At 58.6% G+C, this 24,636-nt stretch overlaps 9 protein-coding genes across 9 annotated transcripts; 5 read left to right on the top strand and 4 right to left on the bottom strand.

Annotated features, from left to right (window-relative positions):
• Positions 1 to 49: 49 nt before the first annotated feature.
• BXZ73DRAFT_105381 (uncharacterized protein) lies at positions 50 to 709 on the top strand (the record flags this gene model as incomplete). The annotated part of the gene is made up of 1 exon (XM_048016228.1): positions 50 to 709. One exon carries the CDS (start codon positions 50 to 52, stop codon positions 707 to 709), a length of 660 nt encoding a protein of 219 aa, XP_047873856.1.
• Positions 710 to 3,770: 3,061 nt separating this feature from the next.
• BXZ73DRAFT_105380 (uncharacterized protein) lies at positions 3,771 to 6,013 on the top strand (the record flags this gene model as incomplete). The annotated part of the gene is made up of 9 exons (XM_048016227.1): positions 3,771 to 3,950; positions 4,007 to 4,015; positions 4,081 to 4,206; positions 4,266 to 4,287; positions 4,352 to 4,535; positions 4,586 to 5,087; positions 5,162 to 5,596; positions 5,665 to 5,719; positions 5,790 to 6,013. The coding sequence occupies 9 exons, from the start codon at positions 3,771 to 3,773 to the stop codon at positions 6,011 to 6,013; spliced, it is 1,737 nt and encodes a 578-aa protein (XP_047873855.1).
• A 1,389-nt stretch (positions 6,014 to 7,402) lies between these two features.
• BXZ73DRAFT_105379 (uncharacterized protein) lies at positions 7,403 to 8,229 on the bottom strand (the record flags this gene model as incomplete). Its single annotated transcript, XM_048016226.1, has 2 exons — positions 7,403 to 7,475; positions 7,550 to 8,229. 2 exons carry the CDS (start codon positions 8,227 to 8,229, stop codon positions 7,403 to 7,405), a joined length of 753 nt encoding a protein of 250 aa, XP_047873854.1.
• Positions 8,230 to 9,043: 814 nt separating this feature from the next.
• On the bottom strand, positions 9,044 to 12,759 carry BXZ73DRAFT_105378 (ubiquitin activating enzyme; the record flags this gene model as incomplete). The annotated part of the gene is made up of 15 exons (XM_048016225.1): positions 9,044 to 9,070; positions 9,121 to 9,499; positions 9,550 to 9,781; positions 9,836 to 10,025; positions 10,081 to 10,413; positions 10,467 to 10,732; positions 10,783 to 11,518; positions 11,569 to 11,799; positions 11,852 to 11,942; positions 11,998 to 12,104; positions 12,153 to 12,299; positions 12,349 to 12,431; positions 12,490 to 12,555; positions 12,610 to 12,629; positions 12,683 to 12,759. The coding sequence occupies 15 exons, from the start codon at positions 12,757 to 12,759 to the stop codon at positions 9,044 to 9,046; spliced, it is 2,985 nt and encodes a 994-aa protein (XP_047873853.1).
• Positions 12,760 to 12,973: 214 nt separating this feature from the next.
• BXZ73DRAFT_92298 (uncharacterized protein) lies at positions 12,974 to 15,552 on the top strand (the record flags this gene model as incomplete). Its single annotated transcript, XM_048026316.1, has 11 exons — positions 12,974 to 13,091; positions 13,146 to 13,354; positions 13,405 to 13,481; positions 13,536 to 13,716; positions 13,771 to 13,862; positions 13,908 to 14,254; positions 14,312 to 14,598; positions 14,661 to 14,903; positions 14,964 to 15,117; positions 15,178 to 15,372; positions 15,422 to 15,552. The coding sequence occupies 11 exons, from the start codon at positions 12,974 to 12,976 to the stop codon at positions 15,550 to 15,552; spliced, it is 2,034 nt and encodes a 677-aa protein (XP_047873852.1).
• A 170-nt stretch (positions 15,553 to 15,722) lies between these two features.
• Positions 15,723 to 18,266, bottom strand: BXZ73DRAFT_92297 (MFS general substrate transporter; the record flags this gene model as incomplete). The annotated part of the gene is made up of 12 exons (XM_048026315.1): positions 15,723 to 15,827; positions 15,879 to 16,013; positions 16,067 to 16,337; positions 16,372 to 16,705; positions 16,757 to 16,860; positions 16,911 to 16,931; positions 16,982 to 17,086; positions 17,134 to 17,293; positions 17,347 to 17,530; positions 17,578 to 17,756; positions 17,816 to 17,919; positions 17,989 to 18,266. The coding sequence occupies 12 exons, from the start codon at positions 18,264 to 18,266 to the stop codon at positions 15,723 to 15,725; spliced, it is 1,980 nt and encodes a 659-aa protein (XP_047873851.1).
• A 585-nt stretch (positions 18,267 to 18,851) lies between these two features.
• On the top strand, positions 18,852 to 20,038 carry BXZ73DRAFT_53119 (NAD(P)-binding protein; the record flags this gene model as incomplete). The annotated part of the gene is made up of 4 exons (XM_048020942.1): positions 18,852 to 19,052; positions 19,116 to 19,630; positions 19,682 to 19,800; positions 19,851 to 20,038. The coding sequence occupies 4 exons, from the start codon at positions 18,852 to 18,854 to the stop codon at positions 20,036 to 20,038; spliced, it is 1,023 nt and encodes a 340-aa protein (XP_047873850.1).
• A 532-nt stretch (positions 20,039 to 20,570) lies between these two features.
• BXZ73DRAFT_105374 (uncharacterized protein) lies at positions 20,571 to 21,237 on the bottom strand (the record flags this gene model as incomplete). The annotated part of the gene is made up of 6 exons (XM_048016224.1): positions 20,571 to 20,761; positions 20,831 to 20,849; positions 20,915 to 20,971; positions 21,024 to 21,046; positions 21,103 to 21,143; positions 21,194 to 21,237. The coding sequence occupies 6 exons, from the start codon at positions 21,235 to 21,237 to the stop codon at positions 20,571 to 20,573; spliced, it is 375 nt and encodes a 124-aa protein (XP_047873849.1).
• A 203-nt stretch (positions 21,238 to 21,440) lies between these two features.
• Positions 21,441 to 23,611, top strand: BXZ73DRAFT_92295 (ankyrin; the record flags this gene model as incomplete). The annotated part of the gene is made up of 8 exons (XM_048026314.1): positions 21,441 to 21,486; positions 21,584 to 21,705; positions 21,770 to 21,991; positions 22,046 to 22,110; positions 22,162 to 22,186; positions 22,248 to 22,330; positions 22,382 to 23,027; positions 23,111 to 23,611. 8 exons carry the CDS (start codon positions 21,441 to 21,443, stop codon positions 23,609 to 23,611), a joined length of 1,710 nt encoding a protein of 569 aa, XP_047873848.1.
• Positions 23,612 to 24,636: the final 1,025 nt, after the last annotated feature.

Genomic DNA, 24,636 nt, shown 5'->3' with positions numbered 1-24,636 from the left:
CCCTCCTCCTCTGGACTCTCGTCCCTCAACAGCCTCCCGTTCTCGTCCCATGTTTTTCTCCCCGCGCCCCACTTCTCCTCTCCTCGTCCACAACTCCCTCCCCTCTCCCCCTCCCCTCGGCCCTCGCCGTGTCTCTTCTCGCTCTCGCCTCCACCTGCCCTCCAACCTCAATGATCCCCCGATCCCTCCTCGCCTCATCGGCTCTCCCCTCCTCGACAAGCTCACCGCCCCCGAGTCCGGTGCACTCACCTCGAACATTCAGAAGCAGCTCTGGTTCGATGGAGACGAGTTCGGGACGCGCGCAGCCGCCACCGCCTCCCAGGTGCAAACCCCCCCTCCCTTCACTCTCTCCCTCCCGTCCCCTCCAAGCACCCCTCGGAGCCCGAGGCACCGCCGCACCGCTTCCATGATCGACTGCCGTCCCCCGAGCAAGTCGCGCTCGCGCTCTCCTCCCCCTCCGAGCCTCCTCATGGTCTCTATCCCGCCCGTGCCGCCCATCCCTTCCTCCGCCTTCAACAGCCCCGGCGCCAAGCGCTCCGTCCTCCGCACTCCCCCCGCGACGCCTCGCTCGCGCGCGATGCAGATCGTCATCCCCGACCTTGACGACCCCGCCCCGGAGACGCGCGCCGACCGTCGCGCCCGCCGCGCCTCGCGCACGTATCCTGTCACCAGCCCGCGGAGGCGCACCGCCGGCCCTGAGGCTCACTGAACCTCGGGACTCTCGGGGGCGCGCGCCTCGGCGGCTTGCGCAATCAAGCAGCTGCACCTGTCCGCCCGTGATGGCGCCAGGGTCGCGCGAGAGGAGCAGCCCCGGCCGCGTCGGAGCGCGACGCCATTGCTCTCCGGCGCGCCCGCGCTGGTCCGGCACTTGGCAACCTCCTGACCACTCTTGCGCCCGAGGCGGCTGCGGAGTCTAACCGCAATGGCAGAAGCTCGACATGGCGGTGTGGCGTCACAGCACCGTCGGTCATCCACCGCTCGTCACCTCTTTCAGCGGCTCGCCATCTGGGTTCCGTTCACCAAGGGGCTTATTCGATTTCACCTGGGTCGGCGCGTCGCCGCGCGTGCGCGCGACGCGCCAAGAGTTCTCGCCACCATCAAACCACCTTTGCATCCTTCCGTCCATATAATACTCGCACCTTTACATTTATTCCCTTCTTATGACCACGACCGTTTCTGCTGGACCAGTCTTATCGCCGTCTGACCATCGCAACGTAACACCATCACACTCATTCGCAACTTTTTTTCATTTCACTGTGTATAGAACCATTACTTGCAAGTCCCCTCGCTGTCTATAGCTTTACTTTGCACCACTCCCACCGTCCTTTTACCCTAGACTGTAGTAATCGTCCCCTTCCGCCACCGCCCCTCGCCGACCGCGGACTGCCCCCCTGCCACAGTAGATAGTCCAACCCGCACGCCGTGCTCTAATCGTCTCCCAGTCGGGCAGCTGTTGTGCAGTACATCGAACCCCCTTGTCATCCATGTACTCTAGTGTAGGATACAACCGCAACCCCGCGTTGCTGGCGCATATGCCACCCTCGTTAATTATTCTGTCCGCGAGAGAGCGAGCGCTGGAACACGTCGCCAAGGGCTTGCGGGATCGGTCGTGGGGGGATCTCGGGTGGCGTCGTCGCACAATGATGGATCGCCACCCGATCCCGTCGACGCTCACGTTGGCGCAGGAACGTCCGACCCGGAGCCTGGCATCGGGGCGGGTTGTTTGTTGGAGTGGCATGATGCGTGTATCTCCCGGCTATGTTGCTTTGGAGCAGACAAAGGCCTGCGCCTCGGTGTGTGTTTTGTGTGATGATCTTCGTTGCCCGTCCTCAGACGGACCGACCTCAGAGCATTCCGACGGTCGAACGCCGAACGTGCGGAGTCCCGGGCCGGCGGCAGCCGGTGTGGCCGACCTGCTCGATCTGGTATCTGGGTCATTAACTCTGTTGATGATGCGCGGCGGATGGAGGGGATGTCTCGGACGAGAGGACCGCGCTCCCGGTTTGCTGCGCTGCTGCCCCTGCACAGCGCAGGCAACTTGTAGAGTGGCACTACGTTTCTGATGGATCACACCCAAGTGCTCGGAACAGAGCCTCGCGCCATCTCCGCGGGCGAGAACTTGGGACTATGCCGAACACGTCGAGAAGACGGCGGAGGAGCGTCGCGGCCTCGACGCGGCCGCGTGGGGGAGTCGGGCGGAGTCCTGCGCCTGAAGATCTGAAGGACCGGTGGGATGTAGGCGGGAGCTGGACGCGAGTATTGGCGTGGCGTCTGAATCCGCCGCCGCCACCGGTTGTTATTCCGAGTCCACGTCCACGAGGTGTTCGTGCGCGGCCCGCAGAGAGGCACTTCTCGTGCAGGCTTGTCGTGCGGCACTGAAAACGGCGCTCCTGGAGGGGAGGCTCAGCAGGAAATTTGTGGACTCATCGTGACAGTGGGGATACGGTCACAGGCGGGGGACCAGGCACCGAGGGACAGCGAGGACGATCGTTCCGGACGGTCCAACCGGACCACCGGTGCGTCCAGGGGATGGCACTGGATATTCCACCTCAAGCTCAAGAGCTCGCCGTCTGAGCGCCGTCTGCGTAGGTTTCACGGACACAGGTGTCGTGCCACGCCAGCGCAGTGCTCCGAGTCGGAGAGTACTCGCTAGTCTCGCTCGGAACCTCGACCGTCGGCGTGAACGCCAGCCACCGCTCCACCGCAGTCGGAGCCCGCGCTGCACGATTCTGTGCGCAGTTCCGTGGCTCCTTCCGCTGCGCGGGGTGCTAGAAGGCACGGCGCGCGGCCGAGAGGAACGGGCACGGCGAGCGGGGCCGTGGCGCCTCGAAGTTGGCCGGAACTCGTGCGCGCGGCCACGGCGAAGTGCTGAGGCATCTGCCATCAGCGCTGACATCACGCCGCGCCAGACCAACCGTTTGTGGCGGCTCGAGGTGGAGAAAGGGCGACGTCGGAGGCGCTCTGCGCACGGCAGGGACGGCGTGCAGGGCTCGATTTGCAGGATGCAGCTGCCAGGTAGATGCTCGTTCAGGTGGCGTGAGAGGGGCGGGGTTTGATGGGAGGTGGCAATCGACAGTTGATCGTGGACGGCTGTGTGAACGGGGTGCGTAATCCATGACGTCGTGGCCACTCAGTGGGAGAAAGGTCGGCTTTCTGGGAGGGGAGAATGCACGAAGCGCTGAACGCAGACTGCCTAAGCGGCACAGAGCGCGGTCCAGTGCTAGCAGTGCCCAAGAGTCGCTCATAGCTAGACCAACATGTCCTGAACGAACACAAAGGTCAGACAAAAAGAAATGAATAGGGTTTAGGTTTTGGCTAAAAACAGTCCACCCTCTTGGGTTCCTGGCATGGGTAGCCGAGTCACTGAAGAGTTGTTGTACTCCACAAGGTAACGCTGCAACAGCATGTATCCATGGGCGACGACGGGCGGTGTTCCGTAGTTGAATGGGTTCTGCAGGCTTGACAGAAGCCTGAAGGTGTGGGACAACAATAATTTGCGCGTCACGGTTGATTCACGTGCCCGGGCCGGGCATTCGGCCTTGTGGCGAGGAACGGTCTGGCACAGGCTTTCTCCCTCCGCCGCCGTCCCCGCCACTTCGTATTCTCCCTCTCCCCACCATCTCCTCTCCGCCACGCGCCGCCATGGACGGCCAACAAGCCATGAACCACGAAATGGCCAGCCTCCAGCAGCACGCCGCGCTTACAACCAGATTTTCCAGCAGCAGATGCAAGGTGGGTTCGGGCCCAGTGGCATGGGGATGAATATGAACATGGCCTTTCCGGGGATGGGCATGGGCATAGGCCTCGGCGTTGGTATGGGTGCTGGTGTGCCGATGGGTGCGACCCCGGGTCCGGGGGTGCCACCAGGCGGACAGCACACGCAGGGGCAGCAGCAGCAGCAGCCGGGGCAAGCGTACTGGGGGATCAACAACGGCTGGGGGGCAATTTTGGTCCGCAGGGGTGGGTGAACGTGCACAACCAGCAGCTCATGCAGGCCATGCAACAGCCTGCCGCGGTGCGTAGTTTGCGATGGTCACCGCGGGTCCTTTGTGTCTGACCACGTTCTCACCCGTCATGTAGGCTGATGAAGGAGACGAGCCGCATGACACGTTCGACAAGCAGGACGATATGCTCCTGATTGGTATGCTGAAGAAAGCCAAGCATGCGAACAAGTCTGCCCGCAAGGGCCTCAAGAGGCTACACGATGTAAGCCCCCGCGCCCCTTCCACGCGCGAGTCCCTCATGCTGACCGCGTGTAAACCCAGATCCACGGTCATTCGTCAAGAGGTGGACATTTCATATCTTTCTTTGTGCGCGTCGTGTTGATGCTGACGCGCTGTTGTTCGTTTAGCTTGGACGAACCACTTCCTCGATAACCTGGAGCGCCTTTACCCGAAGATCTACCTGGGTGAGCCCATGTCTGACGACGATCGTGCGGCTGAAGAAGTGGCGCCCGAAAGCTCTGCGTCTAATGTCGGCCCTCGAATCGCTCCCGCTCTCCGTAAAAGCGGCCACAGAGCCGGACAGACTGCCCGGTCAGTGTGTGCGCACTCTTGGTGAGGCGGTCTGCTCACGCCACCCACAGCCGTACGGGGGTCCCGGTCAAGCTCGAAAAGCGATTCGCCGCTGAGACGCACGCGCGAAGGCGTGCTGCGTCGCCCGACTCGGATGACTCACCTCGTTCCTCCAAGCGCCGCAAGACAGACCGCGTTTCTTCCCCCGCTGCCGGCATGAAGGCCGAGGTGACTATCAAGAAGCCGGCCAAGAAGGGCCCCGTCGCCAAAGCCGCTGCGGCGTCCTCAAGCAAAAGTGGATCTCCGTCCGGGACCTCGAAACTGACCGTGCCCGTCATCACGCCCGCGAACCGCCCGCGACGGGGGGGCCCGATCATCGAGTACCACGACGAGACGCAGATCCCGCACGCGGACCCGGCGACGCGGCCGGTGCCGCCGAAGCGTAAGGCGGGCGAGGACCACCGGCGGTTCACGGACGCGGAGAAGGTGTTCTTCATCCACTTCCTCCGCCACAAGCTCTTGCACCAGCCCGAGCTGACCAAGGACGATCTGCACCAGAAGCTGGCCGCCCACGTCAGTCCCGTCGATCCCCCCGTTGATTAACGTCATCTCACCCCAGGTCACTCTATCTAGACGCCCCACCACAGCGCCGAGGCGTGGAAGCGGCACTGGGACGCCCACCCGATGCTCCCCGACGAGATCTTCATCCAGGCCCAGAAGCGGGCCCGCGGCAAAAATTCGTCCCGCTGCGGTTCCCCACCTCGAGCGACGAGGAAGAGGAAGAGGCGACGAGACAAGACGCCGATTCGGACGAAGAGGGGGATGACGACGACGACGACGACGGCGACGACGATGACGACGACGCCGAGGACGAAAACGAGGATGACGACGACCAAGAGGAGGAAGACGAGGACGGAGACTACGCCCAGGGCGCGCGAGATCCGGCCGTCTCGCCCCTCCGCCGCGGCCGCTACAGCAAGGCCGAGTTCGAGGCCATCGCGCGCTTCATGCTCGAGAAGCGCGACGTCTGGGACAAGATGAGCGAGAGGGCGCGCTGGAAGGAGTTCGCCGCGCGTCCAGAGGTGAGCGAGCCCCGCGAACCCACCCAACGTGTCCAGAGTCGCCTCACGGACTCCGTTTCCTGTCCCAGCACGCCGGGCGTTCGCGCGAATCGTGGCGGACCGCTGCGGAGACCCACGCGTCGAGTGAGTCTGGCGTTTGTTCTCTTGCTTTCGCGGTGCTCGCCTCTGACCGTCGATCCTATCACGTCCACAGACATCAAGAAGATATACGACGAGTTGCTCGAGGAGCTGGAGGAGTCCGCCGAGTCGAATGCTGACACGCCGCCGCAGAACGACTCGGCGAAGGGTACGTCGAACGAGGAAGCCGTCGAGGAAGCGCGCGCACCCCGCGAGGATGACGCCGAGCCGTCCGTGCTGACCACACTGACCCCGGACTCGGAACCGATCGTGCAGGCGAACGAGGGCGAAGCGATGTGAACCCCAACTCAGCTCTTTGTTGTACGCGCTGCGGAGCTGCGGAGTATCTTGTCGTGAGGCTATCCGTATATGTAGGTGCTTGATACGAGTACGTTGCTGGTACTTAATCGCCGTTATGAATTATCTTGACTCTACCGTGGTCAAAGTTGCGTTCGAGGGGCGTATTTGCTACTGCCGGAACCTTTTGCTGGACCGAAGTTGGCTACGCTACTGTCTTCGAGCTTCAGATTCCAAGATAGCGTCCACACAAGGATTATGACCTAGTCTCCTAGGCAGACCTTCCACGTACGACTGGGACATCCGGGAACATACGACCTCCTTGTTTTGATTGATGAGCACCTTTAGGTCTCCGCACATCTGGATAAGGTGACTGCCGCGCTGACCCAGCAGATCTGACCTCCTCCAAGGTCGACGCCTTCCAGGCTATATATACTTTCGGAGGAGGCAATGTTGGAGCCACCTAACCGCGGCGTAGACTCCTAGGTGGTTGGCTAGCTCGAGGGTGAGCATTCGTTTGCCTAGATCACCAGCCTTCACCCCCTCGTCAGCCTACACTTCCTCGTCCTGATCGTCTTCGTTGATCGATTATTCATCTCGCCCTCCTCCGACCGCGAGTCTCCTTGGCCATCGCGCTCGCCATCATATTCGCTGCCCACGCTCGCGCGGCCGTGCCTCCTCGACCAGGAGCCGACTCCCTGCGCCACCACTTCGTGCTCCCTCTTTTGACTCACGCGCCGCTCCAGGACACCCGAACCTGCGCTCACACGGAGGCCCGTTCGACGCGCCGAGCGTTCGACCTGGTGGAGGACAAGACTCTCGATGGCGAAGAAGCGGCGGCGGTCCGGATCGTACCGTCGCGAGGTGGACTCCTAGCTCACAGCAGGCAGAACCTCCTTCGCGCACGGCCCACTGGACAAATACCGGCACCCTCACTGCCCATTCGCGCGGCTCTGCGGCTGCTCCCTGGGTGCATATTGCGACGCCGCTTGCGAACTCTGCGTGTGCGTTGGCACCGTCGAATGCGTGTGCACGCGCGCGATGCCGTCTGCGCCGCGTAGGTTGCGTGTGATCGGCTCGTCGCCGGACATTAATTCGGGGCGGTGCGGCTCGTGCGCCGCGGCGGCGTAGACAGCCACGGACCGGGGTGGCCCTGCGTACAAATATGGCACGCCGGCACCTGGTCAGAACTGAGTAGCCCGGTGCGACATAGAACGGAGAGGTAGCATATGGCTATTTAGAGTGGTTTCTCTGTAGGTAGTGATGTACAGGCAGTCTGTGGTCCGTGGTCGAGGAGTCGGTGTAGCCCGTATGTGTATGAAGTGTGGAAGCGGCGGCAAGTGTCCAACCGTCATGGATGTCCGTTATGCTGCGAGCGGACATGGCGTCGGCCTAACTGCCAGGGAGGAAGCGGGCGAGCCAGCGGGGGGCGACCGAATGGATCGCGCGTGTAAGTCGCTGGACACTGGGAGAAGTGCGGTGCATTCCGAAATAAGCATAACCAGGGATGACCGAGTATATAAAATAGGGGGCACGGACATAGTGTTGTTCATCGCGGCTGGCGTGTCGGCCAGACGACGTAGATCTCGGTTGTGTGCGAAAATGAGCATGATGATCAGGCCGAGGGTCGTGACTTGACCACGGAGGCCTGTGATTCGGGCATTGCGCTCCGTGACTGCACCGAGGAGGGTCGCGATTTGAGTGTTGCGAGCGGCGACTTGACCATGGAGGTTGGTGGTCTGCTGGTCACGTTCTACAATCCGCTGGTCGAGGGCCACGATTTGAGCATTGCGCGTGGCGACTTGACCATGGAGGTCGGTGATGTGCACGTCACGTTCGGCGATCCGCTGGTCGAGGGCCACGATTTGAGCATTGCGTGCGGCGACTTGACCATGGAGGTCGGTGGTCTGCTGGTCACGTTCTACAACCCGCCGGCCGAGGGCCACAATTTGAGCATTGCGCGTGGCGACTTGACCATGGAGGTCGGTGATGTGCACGTCACGTTCGGCGATCCGCTCGTGGAGGCCAGATATCTGCGCGTCGCGCCTGGAGACTAAAGCCTCGAGGTCCGCGATTTGCTGGTCACGGTCACGGACGGTCTCGCTCGTGAGAAGACGGGCGTACTGAAGCCTCGAGTATCGCGAGTCGATCACGCAGGTCGTTGTTGTCACTCGCATCGCGAGGTGGAGTGTCCGCAGCGCGAGCCGGAACGTTGGCATTGGCTGGAGCTGAGACCGTGGAAACGGCGGGGAGGCCAAAGGTCGCAGTGGCGAATTAGAAACCGAGGGGCCGCTCCTCAGGATAGATGCGCTTACCACTGCTCGAGGCCTCGGTGATGGCGAGCCGCTTGATAGAGAGTGTGGTGGAAGACAGAGAAAAGTGGCGACGGGGCAGCGCGATGAGGAGGAATCGACGGAGCCTCCGTCTCTCGCGCTTGCGTTCGGTACGCTTGGGCATGGCGAGGCTGAGAGAGAGCGAGCCACACTCCGCACTTGAAGTACATCCAACTTCTCATGTGATTGGCGGGCGTGCCGGCGTGGCGTGCCGGAGAATAGGGGTGGTCAAAGGCGGCCCCTCGCGAGCTTTGGGTGGGCCTGCCTCAGTCGGCAGCGTGTGTTCCGCGTCCATGCGACCAGGAACGCGCTATGTATCGCCGCACCGCGAAATAAATGTGACGCCCAGCAGTCGCACGACCACTTACGCGCTATAAAGTGTTCGAGCACGAAGAGCTTGACACAAGGCTGACGCGTTCACGATGTTTATACCACGTGACCGTGACGATCCAGTCAAGTATAACGGAAAACATCAGCCAATTTATCGGGAGTCGGCCAGAGCGTGTGTCGCGCGGGGTGGTCGAAGTTATGTGTAAGGGACGATTCCGTCGCTTCGGGCCCCGCTGTCTAACTTTGACCGCCCCTAACCCTTGTTGTAGTGCGTTCGATCAAAAACTGGGCGTGCATATAGCTACAAGAGTCAGTGTTCTATACACCATTGTACATTCTACTTCATTTCTCGTCTCGTTTTCATTGCCAATCAGACGTGTACGACGATGAAGGGCACCTAAGCGGAGTGGGTCAGCCAACGCCCCTCAGATCCGAGTGAGCTCTCACCTCAACGTCCTCGCCCTCCTCGTCCGAGGCCATGACCTCGACGATGAGGTGCTTCGTGTGCGCCGGGATCGTCTTCTTGCTCACGGTCTCCACGAGCTTGCTGAACTTCATCGGCAGCCGCTCCTCGTTCTTCTTCTTCCCGATGAACGAGCTCCAGAGCATGCTCACGCCCTGGGAGACCATCGAGAGCTCGAGCTTGTGCTCGTTCGCGAACCAGTCCACGATCTCCTTCAGCGTCGGGTTGTTCTTGAACTCGAACCGGTCCCAGAGCGTCCACTCGGTCTCGCCGTACTTGGCCTTCTTGGGCGCGATCGGCTCCGAAAAGCCGAAGAAGGGCAACGCCAGGTTCACGAACCCGTTCTTGTATTCCTCCAGCTTGCTCTTGCCGTCGATGAGCTTGTAGAGCTCGAGACAGACGAGCCCGGTCACGAGCGAGGTTGTGTCGCGATCGCGGGGATGATCTTGCCGGCGATCTGCTTGGTCGTGTGCCGGTCGGCGGGCGTGATGCTGTAGTTCATCGCGCGCAGGTTCGATGCGGCAGTGATAAAGTCGATGTGGAAGTTCGTGTCGTCGTCCTTCTCGAATTCGACCGGGTTCAGGCGGAATCCGGCGAGAGATGAAGGGGTAGGGAGCTGCTTGATCAAACTTTCCAAGTCGGTCTCTGAGGATGATTGCTTAGAATTCAAACAAGTCACTGCCAAGCGTTCACACGCACCTCCAGCATCGTTCTGCGGTGTAGGGTCGTTGTCATTCACCTGGACCTTGACGCCGCTCCTGGGAGTGAACTCAGGAACGATGACTTCATCTGCCACCTTCTTGAAGACCGCCGGATCGGTCTCTCCTCGTAGACCGTAGTTGAACGCATGGAGGTTGGCGGCGGCCATGATGTACCCCAAGTGCGTCGGCTACACAACGAGCCGTTAGCTGAACGAACAAAAATCTGTGTGAGAGGACACATACGTCGCTGGAGTCGAACGTGAGGGGGTCAGGTGCACGCTTGGGACCGCTCCAGAATGGTTGGCCGGTGCTGGTGACGGCGTCCTTCGGAAGGCTGAAAAGCAGCTGACGGATGGCGTTGTTGTACTTCTCCTCGAATTGAAGTCGAGCCCAGACGATGCACTCCTCCAAGGTGAGAGGCTTGTTGGCGACGAGGTATGAAGAGATCAGTTCGACTTGCTCCTTCTGCTGACCCGAGTACTTCAGGTTGTTCTCCAAGAAGTTGGGGTCCGACAGGTACGAGTTTACCGCCTGTGGCGGCTTCACGAAGAGCCCGTCGAAATCCTGTCGTGCCCACTGCGAACAGAGTCAGTGGGTGCTGGACGTCACGCGGGCGAATGTTGGATTACCTCGATTGTATGGGCGATGGCGTTAGGGAAGTTTTTGACCGTGCAGACTGGTGTCTCCTTCTCAGGCGGATCTTGAGATGACGCATACGACTCGGTGACGTGTGGAACGATGACCTGAGTGTTACCCTTCGTGCCAAGGGTGCCGGACTCAAGGAGAGCTTTGCAGTAGAAAACACAACGCTGGTCCATGTACAAACGGGCCTTGACGTTGTCCAACGCATTCGTGACGCCGTCGATGTTCGCAAAGAAGTCCGCATTGTAGATGTCTATCAAATGCGTTAGCAACTTCACACACAAATCAAAAATATTCACTCACTTTCAGTGTCGGGTCCGACCGGCTCCTGCTTGGCGTCGATCTTGCCCTTCAGATCAGGGTTCATTTCCGCGACGGCGGCAGCAGCAACTTCTGACTTGAACTTGCCGAGGTCCTTGGCACGGAACAGGAATTGACGGTTGAGGTTGCTCTTCTCAATGGTATCGAGATCCGTAACGTAGATTTTGCCCTTCGGACCAGAGGCAAGACCAATCATGCTCCAGTTCTTGAGCATCTCACAACCAATAGCACCGGAACCGACGAGGAACTCGCGGAAATTCGCAATCTTGTCCTGGAACGTCTTGCCAAAGACAGCAATCTGGCCGTCATATCGTGACCCGGTGGGTGCGCAATCCTGCTCTGTCGGCGTCTGGGAAGGCATGGACTCCAGAGAGTCGAAGTACATGTTCTGCAACATGGGGTGGAACTTGGCAGAGCAAGCTTTCAACAACTCCTGAGCAGTGAAGCCACCGACCACCGCGTTCATAGGTGCAAGGTCTCCAGTGGCCTGGAATGCGAGCTCGGTGACGACCTTTTCGTCGACGTCCGCATCGATCTTCTTCGCTAGTGCCACTACCGCAGCAGCGTCTTCAGCATTTCGGGGGCGAGGAGACCGCTGGTTCTGAGTCTCGAACTCGTTGAGAGCTTGGAAACCAACATGCAGAACAGCGGGGCGATCGAACTTGGCGAAGTCAGTGATGAAGAATTCGGGAGATGCCAGTGCTTCGCGCAATGATTTCTGGGTATGCTGTTAGTTGCAGTTCTCGTGCTCAAGAATCTAATGCGCACAAATGCCAAAATTTTCGGCATCTTGACTTGCGTGAAGATCCCACCGGTCTTGTAGTCGCTAAGGCCCGACGTGTCACCGATAGAGAAGGTGTATGGACCCTTGACCGTGATCTTGCGCGGTTCACAGGCGTTGAGTTCTGTCATTCCCTGTACTTCACTAAAGGTGACGAAGTCACCGTCTTCGAGACCGTGCCGGGTCTCATCCAAACAGGTCACCATTCCTTCATTGTCCTATCAGCGAATGTATCAGCGTATGTTTCAGACGATGTCCAGGCTTAGTTACCTTGTCGACAGACACAATCATGCCGGACAGAGGCTGCTCCCCCGTCGGGTCCACACACGTGAACTTTGGCCCGAAATCATTGAAGACGGTACTGGCGCAAATAAATGTCACCTTGACATTAGGCAGAGAAGTGCGCTGTAAATTACCTGAAAAGCCCTCGTGTGTCTGCGGCAATGAAGTGCACATCGTTCTGTTGTGTCCAGTCGTTGATCTCGAGTTGCTTCTTGAGCGGGACTCCACACAACACTACGACCTGATCACACGTCAGGTAAAGGGCAGACGGCGAAATATCGCCACTTACTTGGAAGCCTTTAATCATGTCCACGGTGATCTCCTGCCCTGCATTGCCGCCAAGATCCCGGACAGGAACATACGCGTTCAGCTCTGCTAGTCGCGGCACCGTCACTGCAGCACGAGGTTTCCCCACGTCGTTTTCTCGCAAGAAGAACTATGCGGCGACAATGAGCACTGTGTCGCAGGAGTCAAATTGTGCATACCTGACTGCTCAGATCGGAAACCTGCACAGGCTCGGGGTCGTAAACGTTGACGGACTTGACGCCTGCCAAGCATACGTTCTTGGCTACAGTACAGAAGTGTACTTCAGACGGATTCTGCGCAGTCGTTGCATAGCGACATACCAATTTCAACACCGAGTCCATTCATGCCTACGATGAGGACATTGGATGCGGCCATGCGCTTCATGGCTACGAAACAGGTCAGCCGTTGAAGCTATACGAAATGAATCCGAAAAGAAACACCTTCGTGCCCAAGCACATAGCTGGAAAACGATTGGTGAGCATGAAAACGCGTCTCCAGTCTGAGAGGACTCACAGTTGGCGGGAGTACAAGCCCTCATCGATCGCCGCCTCATCAACATCCATCGCTGTTTGCTGATCTGAGGCCGCCATGACGGGGGAGGAGATGTGGGAGTGGTGGTAGATGGGGGTAGAGGGAAGAGCTGGAGAGCACACCTGCAAGTGAGACTGGATTGGCGTCCTTGGACGAGGGTGGCGGGACGCACTCATGACGTAAGCCCGAGGCAATCTAATCAAGGCGCTCTGCCTTCGAGACTCCAGCCACTTGGCCCGGCCCGCTACTACTAGTCTCTTCCTCCTCTCCACGATGAAGTACATTGCCCTGCTCAGCGGCGGGAAGGACAGCTGCTACAACCTCCTCCATTGTTCCAAAAACGGCCACGAGCTCATCGCCGCCGCGTCTCTGCGCCCGGAACAAGGCAAAGGTTCGACCACATTCAAGCTGCTCCCTTGATTCCTTCCGACTCCATGCAACTCAGAGGAACTCGACTCGTACCTGTACCAAACCGTCGGGCAAGATGCGATAGAATTCGTTGGCCGCGCGCTCGACGTGCCGCTATACAGGCGCGTGATATACGGGGCTGCTGTCGAGCAAGGGGGAGAATATGGAGGACGTGATCCCGCTAGTGGCAGCGGAACCTCTGGAGATGAGACAGAGGATCTGTATGATTTGCTCACAACCGTCAAAGTAAATACTCAAACTTCTCACCTAATTTCACTCTCATGTTGGAACGCCAGAGCCACCACCCAGATGTACAAGGGGTGTCTGTGGGTGCCATCTTGTCAAACTACCAGCGTGTGCGCGTTGAACATGTGTATGTCTACTGTTATCTGCTACTGCCGTAATTCCCTGACCATCAAAACCCCAGCTGCCGTCGTCTAGGGATGACACCGTTGTGCTACCTTTGGCAGCGCGATCAAGAGGAGCTTCTCTCTGAGATGATTGAGGCAGGCATGGAAGCCATCCTGATCAAGGTCGCTGGCATTGGATTGACTACGAAACACCTTGGCAAGACTCTCGCTCAGATGCAACCGACACTCATGAAGCTGGTAAGAGTTCTACGCTCCTCTTATCGCTGACTCCATAGCTCACGGTTCTTCTAGAACGCTCTGTACGGTTCGCATGTCTGCGGAGAGGGAGGCGAATATGAATCCCTCACATTAGATTGTCCTCTATTCAAATCCCGTATCAAATTGTACGTTTATAAGACCATCACTGTGAATCTTCTAACTTACTACAGAGATGAAGTCCAGACTGTGGTACACTCGGACAACGATTTCGCCACTGTCGCCTACCTTCGGATCAAGGAGGCATCGTTGGTTCCAAAAGACAGCGCAGGCATTCCCGAAATCGCCATCCCTCCAGTTCTCTCCGAGCCGTTCCAAGACATATTTGATATTGTCGAAACTGCCAAGCGGTGGCCAGAGGAAACCACAAACGGCTCGACGCAAAACTCGATGGTTCCCATCGCGGTCACAAAACGTCTGGGACGATGGGTGTCTGTGGCAAATATTCAGCGCGAAGATATCCAGGATCCCGAGATGTCACTCGAAGACGAAGTACGATTTTGTTTCGGAAAGCTCCAGGGTGAGTATAAGACATCACTGCCTTCTACTTCGTCGGGTCGCTAATTTGGGGTACCAGAGTCCTTGGCTGCGCATGGCTTGACATTGGCGAACTGCACCAACATCAACATCTTCCTCTCATCCATGGAGCTTTTTGGACGGGTAAACGCTGTTTACGCCACCTACTTCGGAACTAGCCCTCCTGCTCGCGCGTGCGTCGCTCTCGACCTCCCGCCCAGGATACACGTCCGAGTCGATTGCATCGCGTTTGCTGAGCGCTCTCCGACCGACCGACAAGCACTCCACGTCCAAGGCCTAAGCTACTGGGCACCAGCCAACATCGGTCCATACTCACAAGCTATCGTCGTAAGTGCCTTGTGTGCACTTCCTCTTCATTCTGTAGTCACTCACCCCTCTGGCATTCCTAGGCAGACGAGCGGGTCTTCATCTCGGGGCAGATCGGTCTGATCCCGAGCCGCCTCAGTTTACCATCTCCTCCATCCTTGGCGATGGAGGCCGCTCTTGCTTTTCAGCACGCGCATCGAGTAGTAGAAGCTCTGAAAACCAACTCGGGAGGTGGCTGGCAAGGGCACATGCAAGGCGTTATCTACTGGCTGGCACACAGAAGGGACATACCAGCAGTACGCACTGCGTGCGTCAAGCATAACGAGGCAAGTTACCTCCGCATTCACCTGTTCATGCTGACTGATCGGCCTGTCGCAACTCGACAGGACTCCACCGCACCGGCGCTCTTTGCAGTCGTCCCGGAACTCCCAAAAGGTGCATTGGTCGAGAAGCAGGTGCTAGTACACACGGGACAGTGTGACATTGAGGACGACGATGGAACGATCGTCCGCCAAACAGTTGTTCCCACCTATAACGAGGGTCTGTTGCTTCTTGTTGCTCGCAACTCGGAATTTCCTGCTGAATATGACCTCGACGTAGGTCGCCTTGAAGACTCGAAAAGCAATCTGCATTGGGAGGTCTCGTTCTTCAAGGAAACGTTTTCCACGGTTGCGCTCGTTTGCGTGAAGGGCGAGGATCCCAGCATACTCGAGCAACTCCGCACTATTCCCCCACTACTGGCTGTGAAGAACGCCTTGTCCATCCGCCTCTTCTACAATGTATCGAAATCGGAAGGTATGAAGGGATCCGTATGGCGTCGAAGTTGTACTAATGCTGCTGATAGCGGCATCTGCAGCCGCGGCTTACCTCACAGGAGCACCTATCACGCCGATTCCGTGCAGACACCTGGCGAGCAGACACGGCGACGACTGGGATTACACGATCCTCGCTACATGTACAGGGGTACTCGGATAGCAACGTGATGGTGTACAACACAAACGACAAACAAGTCCAAGTTCGGTGACACGTAGCCCAAGGGAAGGATATGCAAAGCAGAGGTGGGATATATGCATGACTATATGATTCGAGCAGGAGCGGATGTTCGCGAGAAAGCAAAGAGCGGCAATTCGAGACGGGTGCACTTCTTAGACAGTGCTTTCCTCCTGGAGGACCTTGAGCTCCGCGAGGCGGCGACGCATCTCCTTCTCAGTGCGAGTCGGGGGCACTCTCTGCGCCAGCATCGCGCCAAACTACAGGAATCGATGTCAGCGAAGTGGTCCACGGGCGGAACAACAACATACCAAGGTGCAGATACCACCAAACCTGAGCACCCACGCCACACCATTCTTGCCGTAGAACGTGCCGCCGCCACCGTGCGGTCCGCTCTCCGCCTCGCCATCAACGGCGCGGAAAATCAGGCTAGATGCAATTGCGACCTGAGGACCACATCAGCTCCAGCGCGCACCACGCAAGAGGTCGGAACACTCACGACAAACTGCGGCATCACGATCGCCAAGTTGTGGATACCCAGGACCGTCCCTCCACCCGCCGCCTCCGTCACGACCGCCTCTTCCGCGTCGTGCTCACCAAAGCTCCTTCGTCTTCTCAGCAGCGGCGCGCGCTCTCCCTGCGCCACCTCCGCGTTCACCGTGCGGCTGCCCCGCCTCTCGCCCGGCGTGGACAGCGTCCGCCCGTGACTCGGCCGCCGGGACCACCGTCGCGCAGCCTCCCGCCGCGTTCGGCGGCGGCCCCGGCCTCGCCTCCGCGTCCGCGTGCTCGCGCTCCTTGAGGAACTCCATGATGATCGCGAACGGCGCCCAGCACGCGACCGCCCAGCAGATGCCGACGAGGCTGACGAGGACGACCGCTTGCCAGACGCGGGTCACGAAGAACGTGGCGAGCGTGAGCCCGGTGAAGAGGATCATGCGGCCGTCCAGATGTTGCGCAGGAAGAACGGCATAAACGGCAGCCGAGCGGCTTGCCGTGCGCGGCGGCCTCGGCGCGCCATTCGCGCACTTGGCACGCAGGCGGCGGAGCTCGGCGTCCTCATCCTCGTCCCCGGCGTGCGCGAGAAGCGCGGCATCACGCCGGGTGAGGTATGGAAGGAGAGAACCGGCGGCAACGGCAACTGGGTCCGCGGGGTCAGGTCGAGTCAACGGCGTACGTATCGTAGACGTACCAAAGCTGTAGATGAGCATGGCTAGTGCGCCCGTTCGCGAAGCGCGATCATGATCCGGCTCTTCACCAAGCTCGTACGCCAGAATTTGGCATACGTATGTCGTCCTGGGCGTAAACGTCAGCCCAATGCGAGCAAGAGTCGGGTAGTTACATACGAGTAAAAGAGGAACGGGAACCTTCACACCAATGTTAGTCGCGGAGTGCACACATGACCCAGAGGCCTCACCAGCCCATGAAAGCGAACAGCTGGACGATGCATACGCGCTGAATGGGTAGCGGAAGACTCCAGACTGTGTTCCAGATGTTCTTCACGATGTCTCGCATGCTACTCCTGCAAAATTGTGAGCAAGATTGCCAGAAACAACAGACGGCGCGTACCTCTTCTCAATTTGACGCTTCTTCCGAATGGGTTCTTGTTGGGTCCAGCATGTAACCCAGACAGTAGCTGAAAGAATTATCATGCATACAACGCAGAATTTGCGGAATTGACTTCCTCCAAGAAGCCGAAGGATCGGCAGATTGGCCAACGGCAGGAAACCTAGCCCGCAAAGTCACTAGGCTTGACATCAAGTTGACGTCGAACTGACTTACCCAAGCCATAGCCAACGATGTTTCCCGCGTTCAACATCTTGCTGTGCCATGCATTTGCCGCATTGAGCTGTCCGGGCGGCGTGACATCGAGAAGGAGATTCCGAAGGGATGCTTGCAGAGCGTTCAATGCAAAGTCAAGGAGATAGAACGAAACGATGGCAAAACCAATTGCTGTATCGTGTACCTGGTAGCTAGTGAGTAGCGGAGCTCTGGATAGAGAACCTAGCTCACCCGTTGCTTATTCTCCGGATCCCAGCTACCGCCGCCGCCGCCAAATACGTCATTCACAAAGAAAGAAGCAATCTCTCGGCAGTATGCAATGGTGAGGGTGGAGATGACAAGCACAGCCGTGGAAGTCACGATCCAAAACCGACGCCGGTATTTGGACGTAGACGCGTCCGAGATGGCACCTATGTGCAGCAACTGTCAGCGTGCTGCAAGGATGTGGGGACACAGACGCGAGGCTCACCGATCACAGGTTGAGCTACCAGCCCACTTATAGGGCCGGCAAGCCACACGAGGCTTGTAAGTTGTTCAGTGAGGCCAAGCTCAAGCAGGAACGGAGTGCCGTATCTGCACGGACACAACAAGGTGGTGAGGATACCTCGTAGCTTTTCCCACATAAAAGCCGTATCCACTCACCCGAGCTCAACCGTCCACGCAACTTGTGACCCACCCATCGCGAGACTGAGGTAGATGAGGTCGAGCGTCGACATCCTCTTCTTTCCGCCCGCGCTATCCGTCTCCACCGCCGTCCCCGACGCTACAGGCTTGCCATTGCTCCGCGTTGTGCGTTCCTCCACACCAACCCTCTGCGCTTGTGTCCCAGAGCCATTGCGCGACGGCTTTCCGTGACGTGCGGGCCAGGCGATCTGGGAGGACGGATCCGGATCCGCGTCTGGGTTGGAGGGAAAGGTCATGGTCTAGGATGACACGCTGGCAGAGGGCAGGGGGGAAAAGAAGAAGGAGAGCTGGCGCGCGGGGCCTGAAGGGCTCGTGCGGAGGCAGACGGCGCGCAGGCAGGAGGACGACGATCGGCGAGAGTGGAAGGTGGTGGTGGCAGGTGGCCCGGTGGCTGCAAACGGACGGCTCGGGCCTGGCTACCCATTACGCAATGCTCACCTTTCGGCGAACGCCGAGGCGCTTGCTTCGACCCCTGGTACCATCTGGAGTTCAACGTTTCAACTTCTCCTACTTACCATCGGACCGGCCGGCACGATGCATGCACAAGAATCATCAACGTGATAGTTCGTTGTGCGTACTCACCCACCCTATCTTCTCTCATTCCACGGCTGCCAAGTCTTATTCAGCAATCTGTCGAAGCTTACTCATCAAGCACAGTTCTAGCCTCGGCGAAGTTAGTCGGACATAGGCTTCGGCGAAGTACATTTTGGCCGGACATAGGGCTATAAGAGTAGCTCAGATGAGCGCAATAGAATATCAACGCTTCACCTCCCGAACACTCAACTCAACTCATCGCGACCATCAAGAACACCCCGCTGACAATGCCCGCAATTGCGTCAGGAAAAGTCCTCGTCACAGGGGCCAACGGTTATGTCGCCGTATGGATAGTCAAGAGCTTGCTGGATGCCGGGTATGCTGTGCGAGGGGTCGTGCGATCCGAGAAGAAGGGTGTCCACCTCCAGAAAATCTTCAAGCCTTTCGGAGACAACTTTGAAATCGCCATCGTCCCAGATATCACAGACGTGCGATGTTCCTGGCCCTTGCCTTTTTATACCCGCTTACTCACATCGCCTCTACATGCACAGGAGACGGCCTTTGGACCGCTTCTCGAGGACGTCGACGCAGTTTTGCACACCGCGTCGCCCGTGGACATGACCGTGATCGAGCCCGACGACTTCATCGTTCCTGCCGTCCAAGGCACGACCTCGGTACTCAAAGCCACCGCAACGCACGGCACCCGTGTTCGCCGTGTCATTGTCTTGTCCTCCACCGCCGCAATATTGCATGAAAGCGCTACCCCCATGACGTTCGACGAGTCGTCATGGAATGACCAAGCCGTCGCAGAGACCACCGCTCGCGGACGCGATGCCCCGGCGATAGTGAAATATCGCGCAAGCAAGACACTGGCCGAACGCGCAGCCTGGAAGCTGCAGGAAGATGCCAGCGCGCGCGGGGACATACAGTGGGACCTCGTCACGCTCAATCCGCCGTTTGTTTTCGGCCCGGTGCTGCACGAAGTGGACAAGCCGGAAAATCTCAACTTCTCGGCGAAGCTTTGGTACGACAACGTCGTGGGAGGCGCTTCGGGCAATGATACAAGGTGCGTTGATTGTGTATACGCTGGCGGTACGAACTGACTGGGGTTATGCAGCACGAACTTCGTTGACGTTCGGGACGTCGCACAAGCGCATGTCTTAGCTCTACAGAAACCGGAGGCTGGTGGGAACCGCTTTATTATCGCAAACGGCCCGTTCAAATGGCAAGATTTTGGTATGCTACTTGTCATCGCCCTGCATTTCGTCAGCTAACTCTGTGTCTAGTGTCGGCCGCGCACCGCCTGTCGGAGAAGATTCCCCCCGGGAACATTTCATACGATCCCGCGAAGGCTGAGCATCACGTGCGCTACGAAAACGCTAAGAGCGTCAGTGTGCTCGGTATGAAGTACCGCTCGGTTGACGAATTAACAAGCGCTGCTTTGGATGACTTCAAGGGACGCGGTTGGATGTAAGACACGCAGATGCATCGCAGACTGGCCCTATACAGAATTCCTCCCGGCAAACAATGTACAACTTTCCTGAGATCAAAATTGGGCGAAGATTCTGAGTATGTTTTAGAACATTCCTAATTGGTTCCAACGAAGTAATCGGGATTACCATCGTTGTTGCGTGCGAAATGATGAGTGGTAAAATGTGTGATTGCGAACTGCCAAAACTGCAGTCATTGATTCGTCCCTGCCTACACATGACGAAAGTCAAAATTGATGACAAGTCCATCTGTTGGATCAACCCGCTGCTGGATTGGTGAATCGCCGACTCGTTGGGACGCAGGGTCATCGCCATTCCACACGTTCAAACTTCCATTTGCGGTCGCTGTGAACTAACCTTTCAGGATCAAGCGTAGAGTGTCAATATTCGTTTTGATGCGTATCACGCCGGGCTCGGAAGGTGTTGCAAATGTCTGACGCGGATAAGCACGACCGACGGACAATCGAAGCGGCTGCAGCGCGAGAACGGCTAGAAATACAGGCAACGCACATAATGTTACGCAGCTACAGCGACGAGCTTCTCGTCCTCGAACGCGTCCGCGGGGACCTGGCCTTGGATGAGGCTGAGTGCACCCTTGAGACGTAAAGGTAGGGGCCCGATTTGCGGGCGGCGGTGTGGACTGATACGCAACTTGCAGGGCGCATCGCGGGCAGTGAAATCTGTATTGCTTCTCGTGCCCGCCTTCGCTGGCGATGGCCGCGAACAATCAACAAAGGGGGCGGGACGGGCACAGGCAGGGTCGAACGGCAACTCACCGTCCACGAGGATTGGCTCCTTGGGGGTCGCGTTCAGCTTGAAGACGCGGGCCTTGGCGTCGCCCGCGTCGCGCAGCGGATGACGGTCGCGCCATCAGTCTGTCTGCGCGGTAGAGCGGTCAGGCTCTTGTCGATGACGAGCTGTGAGGTTGAAGGGGTGAGGAGAGAACGTGCGCGCGGGGGCGGGACGCACGATAAACTCGCCGCAAATGCAGTCTATTGGCGTGCGGAGGGTGAGCAGCTAGTCCAGAAGGAGCGGAGAATGATCCCACAATAAACGCGAAGGGCCGCGGTGGAGATGCGGTGGGGCGCGCTAGAAGGATGAGTCGGTGAGGGGTCGAGTGGGGCGGGCAGCAGTCGTACCATCGGTCGAGGAGGAGACGGCGGAGCGGAGATGACTTGGGCATCGCGGGCGCCGTGATCGGGGGAGGAGAAAAGAGCCAGGCACTGCCCTCGGGGCGGAGGAGGAGAATATTGCACCGGCCTCGCATTACGTACCGGCCAGCGGCGGCTACACGTGATCGTTTCTCCTTATTATTACTCGCTTGGGCTGTGCTCACCGACTGCTCTCTCTCCCCCGCCCCTCCGCGCCCCTCCCCCCCGCAACACCATGGCGGAGAAAGACGCGACCGTCCGCTTGCGGCGCGCCGTCCAAGGTACTTTCATTCATCCCCCTCTGCCCCGCCCCTCACCCTCGCCCTGTCCCCAGAAAACAACCTCTTCCTTGTCAAGCGACTAGTCAAGAGGACCGAGATGCGCAACCCAGATCCACACAAAAACGCTATACGTCACTTGCGTGGGCCGCCGTCCTGGGACACGAAGAGACGTTTGAATATCTTCTCAGCAGCGGACATGACGACCATGAGTACAGCAAGGTATGTATCCTCGGCTCACTCCGCTTTGCGTCCCGTTCACATCCTCCGACGTTGCCGTGCTCAGGACGCGGAAGACAACACTATCCTCAACTTGCTGGCTGGTGCACGTCCCCAGCCATCTGGCCACCAGTCCAAGAGCTCCTCTGAGCAGGATTTCCTGGGCGCAACTCTCCGCATGGCACGAATGTACATCGACCGCTTCCCGGACGTCGTTGATTGGGCCAATGTAGAGGGGAAAACACCACTCCATGTCGCTGCATTAAAGGGAAACGAGGAGCTTGTCCGGGTAAGTTGTGGCGTCCGTTCTCATCCCCTGTCACCCGTCCTCAAGGACCACTAGATGCTCTGCGATCTTGGTGCCGACGTCGACCTTGCCGACAACGAGGGGAACACCCCTTTACACTAGTGAGCATATTGCTAATACGCTTCCGTGCTCTCCCGCTTATCCTCATTTAGCGCGAGCTCCTGGGGACATATTACCGTACGTATGCGTCAACACGCCATAACTTAGGCAGGAAAGCTGATCGGCGTTCCTTTCCCAGATCGTCCAATTGTTAATTGAGCGCGGATGCCAGTACCACGCGCGGAATAACCAGGGGTTCACTCCTTCCGACTATGCATACTCGTCAGTGTGGTTCCTTTACGTTACCCGATCATCATTGACACATTCGTCCAGAGTAAGCACGCGGGAGACTCTGCAAGACACAGCTCGAATACAGTTCGAGATCAACAAGAAGGCTCGAAGAGGCGTGTTTCAGCAGGCCGCGGCGAGAGGGAGTGAGTGGGGCGGGAACATGCAGGTATATCCTCCATCGCCTCGGGAAAACTCGATGCAGACCAATGGCGGGTCTGTGAGGATGCGAAGTGGTTCTGGCACGAGCCATACGACTACGACATCCAACAGTGGAGATGCACTCGACAACGGTGTTTCTGCACAATCATCATCGAGGTTCTGGTCGTCCCCCTCGCGGCGGCCAGCACCATTACCGTCTGGAACACATTCACCTGGGCAACCCTCGGCAAGCTCGACAAGCAGCGCTTTCGGCTTCGCTTCCTCCCCAGTCTCCCAGCCCAGCTCTGCCACTCTCCTTCCCACAATGACCACGAACGCCGCTGCCGCCCTCTCCCCTATCGCGACACGAATGCGTGAGCGCGACGCCGACGCGATGGAGAAATACAAGCTCCGACAACGCAGCGGAAGCGCGACTACAGCATCCACAGACACCCCATCTCAACACGAACCCGCATCCTCTCCACCTCCTGCCCCTCCCCCAAAGGAACCGACCGTCCACCATCACGACGACATCTCGGCTCTCGGCTCAGTCGCGCCTCGCCGCCGGCTTCGCCCCTCTGCATCAGCGGCACAACTCCGTTCACCCCCGCACCCGCTCACCATCCCCCCGAGCACGTCCTCGCAAGAGTCGCGCTCGCGTGCGGGCACGAGCCCCTCTCTGCTCAAGCCCGTAAACGGTCACGCCGCCCCTCCCCCTCCCTCACCGCCGACGCGTCCGGGTCCAGCTCCGGCTCCGCGCTCGCGACACCGACGCAGAACTCGACCGTGCGCCCCGGCGCGCACCGCGCCGGCAGCAGCAGCAGCAGCACGAACATGCCCCTCTACGCGGAGATGTACACCGGCCCGCCGAGCGAGTACGCGCGCTTCCCGCCTCCCCCACGCGGGTCGCGCGAGCGCGAGGGGTCCTCCGGCGGCGGCTTAATCGGTGGCAGCAGCAGCAGTAGCGGGACCGCGGACCCGGAGCGCAGCGCGACGCCGACGACGGCGAACGCGCCGGGCTCCTCGCGCCGGCTACCGTTCAACCTGCTCGGGAGCCACAAGCACAGCATGGACGGGCACGTCCCGAGCTCCAGCCATCGGCGGAACGCGTCCGTCAACGCCGTCGTCCGGTGACCGTGAACGCGAACCTGAGGAGGTCATCGTCGTTCTCACCGGTGGTGTCGCTGATCGTGGAGCTCGGGCTTGGGACGGCAAATGGAGTGCGTTATGGGGAGACCGTTGTTTCAAGAATTTTTTGGGACGTCGGACGCGGCGTGGGAGCGCGTTTCGGCGAGAGGGTGGTCGGCGGAAGACCGCGGATTGGGGGGTGGTTGTGTGGTGTGTACGATCTGGACGTCTGCATCGCTCTGTACCTTGCTCTGTTGTGCATTTTTTGGTTCCCGGCGTCTCCTTTGCCAAACTCCCACCACGCTCCACATTCATCCATACATGTCTCAATATCTATCATCTCATGTTGCTCTGTGGCTGCCTTCTGCTTGTGCGTACGCACGCACGCGACGGTGGCCACCGATTCGCATTCCGTATGATCATGGTTCTCGGCACATAAGTTCGGACTCGCATCCTAGGGGCTTCGCGACATGTTAATATATCAGGCTTCGGCGCGCGCCGACAGTTACAGCAGACGCGTCGTGCCTATTGCATACGATACTCTTCACGTCTCACGAGCGAAGCAGAAGCCGCCATAGCGAGGAGACGGTCGCAACGACGTTGATTCTCGAATGATGAATAAACCTGGAATCAGTTTCCAGAGAGAAAGCGCTCAAAAAAGGTGACCAGGTTTCGGTCTGCAATACATTCTCTATCTATCTATAGAGACTATACATAGGAACGTACTACGTATGATGTCCACTCACACTCACCAACCAACATTGTTCTTGCCCTCGTCACAGCATGTGATAAGTACATCTGACGAAAGGCATGCGTCAGTTCGTCGTCGTCACGAGAAAACCAGGAGACAGGCAAACAAGTCGAGAAAGCGTCAGATACCGTTGTAGTAAAGGTTTACTCAGGACATCGGCATATTAGCGCCGGCGTTCGTACAGTGTGAATAGAAGTGTCATCAAGCGCGAGAGGCACGTGGACCCGAGGAACGGGAGGGAAGCGGGAAAACTTGCAAGGCAACACGAACACTTACCACT

This window comes from Epithele typhae, assembly GCF_022376455.1.
Source record: "Epithele typhae strain CBS 203.58 chromosome Unknown BXZ73scaffold_64, whole genome shotgun sequence".
NCBI lineage: Eukaryota > Fungi > Basidiomycota > Agaricomycetes > Polyporales > Epitheliaceae > Epithele > Epithele typhae.
Note: the sequence above shows the minus strand (reverse complement) of the source record. Positions and strands in the feature narration are given on the sequence as shown.